Genomic DNA, 10,412 nt, shown 5'->3' with positions numbered 1-10,412 from the left:
GATCAAGCATACGGACACCGGTTGCTGGCTGTGTCAGTCCATCCGTGAATGAGCTGATTACGTATCTTCGTAGGAGATGGAACAGAGAGGCAATCCTCCCGAGAAAACGAGGGGGGAGTGGGGGGGTGTAGGATTGAAGGTGACATTAACTAGGTCATTTCCCCCCGCCGCTCTGCTCTGAAATGCCTCATCAGCCGCGGACGGCTTTTAAACGAGCCAGCGAGCGTTGTTGTACGGGAGGTATTTATCCTGCCGATGTGTCCTCTGGACATTTGCAATAACAAAAAGGTTTTCCAAGAAATCTAATTTGCAACCCATTTTCAAAAACGCCCGCAGATTCATAAATGCCATATTGATTCTACTTTGCTTGTTGAGATTTCACCACAGGAAATTCCTGCCATTCGTGCCATTTACCTTTTTTTTTTAACCCATTCTGACCGGGCACCCATTTTGGTGTCAGCATCATGTCATGCTTTAGCTATTTAAAAATAGCAGATCTACAAGCTCATATCGCGCCACCGAGTGGCGCGATACGAGCTTGTAGGTCTGCTATTTTTTGAAAAATCGAAGAACGATTGACATTTTTAGAATCTGATTTCAGGTCAGAATGGGTTCATCGGACCAGTGTGTGTCCAGTGGAAACCTCGTGTGAATCTGATCTCAGGTCAGAATGGGTTAACCCACAATTTTGTAACCCGTTTTTTCACCCGATGCCAATTGCCTAAGATGTAATCCTGGGCACTAACTCCCTCTGCCAACCTGAGGAGAGCCCCGGACTGAGCTCATGCTTCCTTCAATGCATGAGGAGTGAGCGGGCCGCTTCTTATCAACCGACAGGGGGGGAGTCTCCCTGGGAGGACGTATCGCGTGGAAGGAACACGGTATTCCGACCAGTTCCTTTCCCCTCTATCAGTCTCACTAAACTCACTAAAAGGGGCTCAGCTAGCTTTGTGCCCACCTCCATCAGACTCTTGAACACTTAGGCTGAGAGACCGACCGATATGGAACGTTGTGACCGATCCGATAACCGATACGATGATAGAGGGTAACAATCACCGATAACCGATATGCAACCGATATAGTGATTTTTTTTTAAACTGGAATAAAAACACGCCTTTTCTGTGAGGATTGTGCAAAGATTTTGCACCGATATGATTATGCAAAAGGTACAAAGTACAGACAGCCCTGCTTTCTTAAACCAATGACTGTTCAAGGCTTATAATATTTTTTTACTTCTCATGCATTAGGCTACAGACCCCCATTTGATAGCATTCTCTGGGAGTACACTATCATCAGTGTTAATTTAACTCTGAATAACTCTGTATATATATAATATATTGCCAAGGCCTGATCATTATAATCATTATAATGGACTTGTTTATCTGTAAAGTTGCTCTAAAATATTAGGTAGTTGGTGGTTACTAGAAAAAGAGTGAACTCTGAGCCCTGCTCGCTGTGTAAAATCACTTCTTCAACTATCTTCTTCAACTAATCCGCTGGTCTCCTCCCACGACACAGTAGGCTTAATTGGATTTTAATTGAGTATTATCGCAGAATACTAATATACATGCCACGCCCTGCATCTGCCAGTGCGTGTTCCATGCCCGAGTGCAACGTAAGGTTTATTGGTCAAACCCCCCCATACGGCCGAGGGCATTTCCACCCACAACAGGCAGTCTCTCTTTATTTGAGTGTGAGTATATAAAAATGCTAATGGATAGATTTGGGGGAAAGTGAAGAATTGGCTCCCTCGCTCCCTTCATAATGCCACGGGTCAATTAATGTGTACACGTTCAGATCGATTGGTCAATCCCAGACAGACGTGTCCTCATTGTATAGTATACACTAGCTCTGGTCCATAGCCTTCTACTGCTTCCCACGATTCTGATTTGGCCATCCTTTGGCCTGATGGAAACAATAATGCAGCTGGTAATGAATTTATTTAATATACTCTTTGTTTGTTTTTTTACATTCGGTTCTCGTCTCGGGTCCTAGTGGGCCTTCGAAATAAGCGTTTCACTGAAAAACACTGGCAGTGGTGGAATAATTAATGAACACCTGGCAGTGAATGTGTTTAAACATGCAAGCATCCTCCAAGAGATATTTTGATCTTGCCAAATAACGAGAGGGGTGAAAAAGAATGTGCCGTTCATTAGAGCGCACCCTTGGCTTCTTCTGTAGCGATGATTCTTGGCCTCGCACGCAAGCGATTAATCACCGCGTCCAACGTCTGAAACTCGGGGAATAGTTTGGTCCAAATAAAATCCATCATTTCACAGGATTTCCTCCTCTTGTCAAGGTGGTCGAAGCAAGGTGGTAAAATGAGATGAGCAGCCTCGAAAGCTCCGGGGGCACTTGGTAACGACGTGTGCAATTAATTGCTCGCAGCCTTACCCAACATGCATAAAACAATTATGCGTAATAAGGGCAACGAGCAGGGCAAAGGTCAGAAGAACTGGTGCAGCGTATGCCCACTTCAACAGCTGTCTTGACATGAAAACATTAAACACATTTCCTCACTGTCTGGCAGAAACCTAGCGTGCCCAAAACTGTTACTTTTGACCCATTAAAACCGGCAGCGTTTTATTTTATTTTCCCCTCTATTTCCCCCCCTTTGGGCGTCCTTGACATGGAAAAAGTTAGGTTATATACTTATATGTTCCCTCCACTGTTCCAGTGGCCCGATAGTTTGACCACTGATCTAAAAAAAATAAAGGTTTCTTATGATAATGTGTTTTTTTCTAGGCTTAGGTGCTATTTACACGAGGATGGTGTTCATAAAAAACGGCAAAATAAAGTATCGTTTGCTGCTGTCATTTAGACGAGAACCGTGTTCACAGGAGGTGAAAACGCAACGAAGTGAAACCACCTCCCAGAGATCGCCGTTTCCTATTGTCTCCATATAAACAGGCAAAACGGTGGATCCGCAAAACTTGTGACATCATGGCTTACGTCAGCTCTGGTCGGCTCGCCCCGTGTCCTACGTTTTTACATGGTGTCATAGGCATGCGTCAGTTGCTAGGGGAAACGAACAACAACAACCATGTTGGATAGTCCGGTTTGCTGGAGGTGTGATGAGGACGCGACGTTTGTTTACTTTCTGTGTAGAAGAAGAACGGAAGTAGTTCTACGCATGCGTGACGTATGTCTATGGTTTGTTTATATAAGCTCTGCGTCACACGGACCCCACAAGGACACGCGCCACCTAGCGACCTGGCATATATATGCATGCACTTTGTAGCGTGTTCATTCAAGTGTGCGTTCTCATGTAAATGGTCCAAAAAAATGAGAACGCAACGGGACTTTGACGTGTTATATGGAGATGCAGGTCGCCGTCTAAAAGAGGCCTTCGACCACCACAGTGCTCATGGTGGTCACTGACGTTTAAATATGCGTTTGTGTTTTTTCCAGACTTCGACCACCACAGTGCTCATGGTGGTCACTGACGTTTAAATATGCGTTTGTGTTTTTTCCAGACTTCGACCACCACAGTGCTCATGGTGGTCACTGACGTTTAAATATGCGTTTGTGTTTTTTCCCAGACTTCGACCACCACGGTGCTCATGGTGGTCACTGACGTGAACGATAACGATCCCACCTTTGACCCCACGCGACCCACCAATCTGACGGTTGTGGAGGAGGAGGCAGGTGTGTTCGTGGGTCGAGTCACGGTGAGTAACCTCATTTATTTTAACAGGTTGTTCGGGGCAATACTGTGCCCGTACTAGCGATGGTGACGATATGGTCAATGAATATGCTTTTGTTATTAACACTCGCATGATGGCAGTAAGGCCACCTAATATACACACAGACGGACTTCAGACCTCCCCCCCCCCTGTAAAAACTTTACACTGGTTCAATAGAAATGTTGAACATCAGATAATACCGTAGTAAATACATTAGTAAAACCTTCAGGCTTGTTCTGCAGCTTACATGGATATTTCTACTCCGAGTCTCTCACATATGACTGAACTTCTCACCCTGTCTCTAAGGGAGAGGTCACCCGTCTGAGAAATCAAATTTTGGCTGCTTGTATCCACAACGGATTAACAATATTTCCGTTATAAAGCTAAGGTTGCCCAGTTCTAATCACCAGGCAGCAAGGGTTCCAGCGCAATTGGTCTGCATTGGTTTACATTAAGGAAATTATTCCAAAATAAGCCTTTCGGCTTCTTCCTTTTCACGCACGATAACCTGTTTTCTCTTTATTGTTAGTTCACATTTAATACATCAATGAACTAAACTACATTGGGGCAGATTTGCCCCAAGCATCAGCAGCATGCAGCCATCCCTGTTGACTGGTCCTGGTTCAGCTCTGCCGGGCAGCAATACTTTTCTAATTACTGTCGTAGATGAATTGCTCTTGCTGTTTGACAGTGGATTAATCACAGAAGGATTCAGCCAGACATCCCGTGTGAGCATGCATACATGTGCCAGCTCAACGGGAGATACATGGGACATGCTTTGGTTCTGACTGCCTTTGTGTAAGCTCAACGGAGGTAGACGTTTGCCTTTTATTATTGTTGTATAGTGTTCGTTGACGACACAAGCAGTCATCAGAATTATTGTTTCCTAGATGGGAAAAGGTCTATAGAAAGTGTGTTGCATCCATAGCGGGACTGGGACAACTATTCAGGTCATGAGTCTAATATACCCATTCTGGACACTTTTCCAGCTGTCACATTATGAAACAATCAGTGTCCACCAAAGTGTTTTTTCCCCCCTAGCTGAAAACACAAATTTGCAAACTCTCAGTGTATCCAGACCTAGGCAAGTAGGCGCGAGCAAAAATCACTCACGGCAGGCATCTCTTTCTGGTTTTTATCAAAAGATCAAAATGGCAGACATGAATGTGCAGCACAGCATAGACACTCAGTGCCTTGTCACGCCTTGACAGCAGGCAAATACGTATACAATTGTGGTGGTCCTTAACACCAGAGCAGCCATTATATCACATTATACATTCTTCCACTGGAGGTGGGAGCTCCTCTGCACCTCTGCAACATCCACGCTGGCTGTATGATGTCACACGACAAACATAATCTTTCTCAGTCCAACGTGCCACTGTGCTTTGAGCAATATTGGTGGGCGAGACACTTAGAGTATATATATTTATAGAGAAGCCCCCCCAGAGGAAATCTTGAGGCGAAATGGACATAGTGGCCGAATGAAGGTATTGCAGCCTGGCCCCAAACACATGAACGCGCTGTCCGTTGACTATCATTGTACACGTTCACGACGGACGACGCTCGTGCGCGTTCAACGGCAGCGCGTTCATGTGTTTGGGGCCACTCACCATTGCAATCCGTCCCAGAATGCACTCTGTTCCTACCAGGAAGGAGGAGTGAATCCGCCTCATGCGCTTTTGAGCAACTCAATGCAAGTGGATGGGAGGAGAACTCGGGTGTCTTAAAGGATAGAGACCGAACCGGAGCGTTTTTTTCTTTTCTTTCTTAACCACTTTTTCTAGGTTTCTCTCAACATTTTACTTTTCCCTGTTAAAAGGGTTTCCTTTTCTGACGTTTCTTTTGCACCGTCATGCTCCCTAGACTCTAGGGAGCAAGTGGATGTGCACAGCATGTGTTTTGTTCGCATCCTCTGGGTCAAGGGCATAGATAGATGGAGGATGAACCATACTTGATTTTATTGACACCATCATATTCCTCTATAACGCCACCCTTGAGCCAAATCTTTCACTTTAAGGGCTCCTATAAGGATTGCGCTGTTACTCAAAGTTCAATCAACTTTGGTATTTCTTTGTTGTAGGAGCAGCACAACCTCTTGAGGCCCTTTTGGGTTTAATTTTTGTTTTATTTTTCATCTTTTCTTTCATTTATTTTTCAATAATAATGTAGCTAGCATCTCCAAGCTGGATCCAAGTGAATGTTAATGCTGTTGCTGTTACTCCGGCCTATCCTTGAATTGCTTATTCTAAGCAACATCTAGGCCTACAGTATACAGTACATGCATATTACGAGAAAATGCTACTGCAGAATGGTTAATTACCCACCGGAACAATAATCAATGCAATCCATCCATTGTTAATGGGACCAATTTATTTCCTGGATGGAGTGAAGGGCAGAAAAGGGGAAATTCTCCCTTTTGCGCTTGGATGCTCTTCAGCTGTGTCTGGGGAAAATATTGGCTTGTTTTGTTTTTTTGTTTGTGTCCTTGAGAAATGCATTCTTGGAATGAAAATTAGCATTAAATTGAGAGTCCTTTGGAAGTGAACGCTTACTTTTCTTGAGTGATATGTGGTCCGGTATATCAAAGACTAGTATTAAACTATACTGTCGATTATTATTATATTTACAACCACAGCCTGGGCATTTATTTCACAACATGCCCTGCAGGCAGCACGAAAAGAACTGAGCAACTTCAATATGACATTTATTTTCGTAAACAAGAATTTCATTTTCAAGTTGTGTAAACAACATACAGTAGTTGTATAAAAAAAAAGATCATTATAAAGTCACAAAACTCATAGTCATTTTTATCAGAATGTAATTTCAAATCTCTCATTTACACTTTTTTCAATCCAATGTTGTCGCCACTCGAAAGTCAGACCTTTAAGCTTTATTTGTGAAGCACAAGCAACAACCGTGGGTTGAACTACGTAAAGTGCTGTGCAGAAGAAAAGAAAAGGCACAATGGAAAGCATTTGCAGAATCATTTACATGTACAGGCATAGGCCAAAAACGAGGTTACAGCAACGGCTAGGAGCCAAAGCACCAACAAACTAAGATATGGAGAACCGGGATGACGGAACGCAACGACGGAGGGCTCGTCTGAGGACAACCTATAAGAACAACGGCCATGGTCAGCTAGGTAGTAATGGAGGGTTCAGGCTATTCCAGAGCCTGGGGCCAGCCACAGCAAAGGCTCGAACCCATCATCAACCCTGTTAGATCTTTGCCTATACTGTAGATCACGGAACGAACAGCAGCAGCTGGTCAGCCAATCTCAGAGATGACCCTAACCCTAGTTAGTGTGGCGATGTACGAGGCAAGATGGGTGGGGCGCCAGCCCACAAAACAAATAATACAAGTTTAAAAATAAATTCTAAAACACAACAGGAAGGCAATGGAGCAAGTCCAGGACCGGGGGGTGATAATGGTACCGGTGAGGAGACATGCAGCTGCATTCGAAACTAGCTGCAGGTGATGTAGTGAATGCCTGGTCGATACCAGCATATATAGATAATTCCAGTAATCTGGTTTTTAGATTAAATAAAAGCATTAATTACGTATGAAATATTGCTTGATTCTATTTCATTCTTGGTCTATTAAAAAAATAGCAAATCTACAAGCTATATTAAGCTGTATTAAGTTATTTTATACTGCATTGCCTCTTAACTCATTCTGACCGGGCACCCATTTTGGTGTCGGCATCATGTTATGCTTTAGCTATTGAAAAATAGCAGATCTACAAGCTCATAGCGCGCAACCGAGTGGCGCGATACGAGCTTGTAGGTCTGCTATTTTTGAAAAATCGAAGAGCGACTGACATTTTTAGAATCTGATCTCAGGTCAGAATGGGTTCATCAGACCAGTGTGTGTCCGGCGGAAACCTCGTATGAATCTGATCTCAGGTCAGAATGGGTTAAAGCGTAAAAATAAAGTCAAATGAACACTCCGGGCGGTACTGTGTTTACGAAAGCGGCAGGCAGACAGATGCTGCCAGAGAAGATGACTGCATAGTCAGTGCAAACACATAATGCCATTAACCCATTCTGACCTGAGATCAGATTCATACGAGGTTTCCACTGGACACACACTGGTCTGATTACCCCCATTCTGACCTGAGATCAGATTCTAAAAATGTCAGTCGTTCTTCGATTTTTACAAAAAATAGCAGACCTACAAGCTCGTAGCGCGCCACTCGGTGGCGCGATATGAGCTTGTAGATCTGCTATTTTTCAATAGCTAAAGCATAACATGATGCCAACACCAAAATGGGTGCCCGCCCAGAATGGGTTAAGTAGCTTAATGCTAACGCCCCGAGGCATTATGGATTATCACTGTTGTCTTGAAATTGAATGGAAGCGTATCCCACCTGTTCTCCTTTTATATGCACAACACACAAACACACTGGAGCGTTTCACCGCGCTGTCACACTCCGCAGCGGCATAACTGCATGCATTGATATTCATCGCTGTTGTCAGGCAGAGTCAACCGTGTATCCATTTTGTTATTCGTAAAATCAATGCCTTACTTAGTCGTAGAAGAGTGTCAAAATTACCCGATCTACAAGCTCGCAATTCACACCACTTTGCGATGTTTGTATACCTGCTATTTTTAATGGGCCAAGCCTGAGGGGATTTGGCCCCTTATTGTGTTCGTCAGATTTCTTTCCTTCTTCCGCTAAAAAATTGCAATTCTGGCTTAACCGTGTAGGCGGTTTTCGTGAAACTTGCCAATATGGTGTCCTCATGCCAAACGGTGAGGACACGAAGCCCACAACCATTGGCTAAAGGGTGGCGCTATAGCACTCAATTGAAAATGCAAACTTTGAACAGGCATAGCTCATGAACAGTCTGACTAGACTAGTCAGCAATAAAATACAATTTCGATACAACGTCTTCTCGTGCCGCTCAACTTTTGTGTCTATCTATCTCTTTTAAGTGGAAAAAATGAAGGTTTTATGAGCCAATGGAAATTGCAGTTTTCTGCAGAGTCACATATGTTTAGGACACTTTACTGTATGGCAGAGGGTCATGCCAAATAGCGCTGAAGCCAGTCTTACTCCAACAGGCCAAAGGGCAGCACTATACACTATACAGTAGCAATCGCTTGAAAATGAAGCCTTGTTTGAACAGGCATAACTCATGCCTCGTTTGGCCAAAAGCCATGGCACTTGTTTCCACTTGTTTCCACATGTGCCTGATAATTTAAAAAAATATATAAATTTTTTTCTAATCAATTACACAACCTGTGAAGCCTTGTTTTTCTTTTGTCACATTCCTAAGCTGATAATGTGATGACCGTCGGAGACTCAGAGTCGTAATGTAGTATATGAGTATACTGTAGTGTACAGTATGATACATATACATACTAGAATGCAATTTCATCGACTCATAGTTTAAAAAGAAAAGCAATTTATTATACATTATTATTTTATTTATTTCTGTATATATCAACACATCAACAAACAAAATAATCCAATAGTTTTCCCATTGACTAAATCAATCAGTCTGATTAATCACTTAAACCTTGTATTATACTTTTTCTTGTAGATCTGCTTTTTTAACCCATTCTGGGCGGGCACCCATTTTGGTGTTGGCATCATGTTATGCTTTATCTATTGAAAAATAGCAGATCTACAAGCTCATAGCGCGCAACCGAGTGGCGCGCTACGAGCTTGTAGGTCTGCTATTTTTGTAAAAATCAAAGAACGACTGACATTTTTAGAATCTGATCTCAGGTCAGAATGGGTTCGTCAGACCAGTGTGTGTCCGGCGGAAACCTCGTATGAATCTGATCTCAGGTCAGAATGGGTTAAGAATTCCCAGCCCTATTACATGATGCTTCTCTCCATGCAGCAGTACTGTGAGCACGGGGCAAACGGATTAGCATTCATGTCGACTGCACCACGACAGCAGCGTGCCATTCAGTCAGCTAATCAGAGACGCTGCTGAGGCACAGTCTGAGTTGTTAACCCATTCTGACCTGAGATCAGATTCATACGAGGTTTCCGCCGGACACACACTGGTCTGATGAACCCATTCTGACCTGAGATCAGATTCTAAAAATGTCAGTCGCTCTTCGATTTTTCAAAAATAGCAGACCTACAAGCTCGTATCGCGCCACTCGGTGGCGCGATATGAGCTTGTAGATCTGCTATTTTTCAATAGCTAAAGCATAACATGATGCCGACACCAAAATGGGTGCCCGTACTGAATGGATTAACAGAGTTGGAAAAAAGATGGAGGTTAAATGCGAACACCTGCCGGGAAGGCGGGGAGTTGGTTCATTCATAGGCAGGTACATTGCCTATTCGCAAATTTGAGATAATCACAATTTTTGCATAATCGTTTCCATGTTGAAAACATTAACACAAACATTTCCCCAAAATAGCTAAAATGGATTAGATTACATGAATAATTTGATTAAAATAATCGAATTAATTAGAGGTGTTGTATCAATTAATCAAAATAAATTGCGTATCAATATTTGACTTGAGCAACTTTTTTATTATATATATATATTTTTTGGTATATGAGTGAATCAATAAGTGAGTTTTTTAACCCATTCTGACCGGGCACCCATTTTGGTGTTGGCATCATGTTATGCTTTAGCTATTGAAAAATAGCAGATCTACAAGCTCATATCGCGCCACTATACGAGCTTGTAGGTCTGTATTTTTAGAACGACTGACATTTTTTTTAATCTGATCTCAGGTCAGAATGGGTT

The 10,412-nt window shown here is 43.0% G+C and overlaps 1 protein-coding gene across 1 annotated transcript in view; it reads left to right on the top strand.

Annotated features, from left to right (window-relative positions):
* Positions 1–10,412, top strand: part of LOC310865260 (protocadherin-15-like) — a gene marked incomplete at both ends in the record, with an annotated part of 422,228 nt that overhangs the window by 220,635 nt on the left and 191,181 nt on the right. Inside the window, 2 exons of the mRNA XM_083774285.1 lie at positions 3,109–3,142; positions 3,543–3,671. Of these exons, the coding sequence (XP_083630411.1) occupies positions 3,109–3,142; positions 3,543–3,671 (163 nt within the window). The remainder of the gene's footprint in view (positions 1–3,108; positions 3,143–3,542; positions 3,672–10,412) is intronic.

This window comes from Protomyctophum parallelum (genome assembly GCF_964188405.1).
Source record: "Protomyctophum parallelum genome assembly, chromosome: 10".
Lineage (NCBI taxonomy): Eukaryota > Metazoa > Chordata > Actinopteri > Myctophiformes > Myctophidae > Protomyctophum > Protomyctophum parallelum.
The sequence above is the reverse complement of the archived record's forward strand: the minus strand, read 5'-3'. Positions and strand labels throughout refer to the sequence as shown.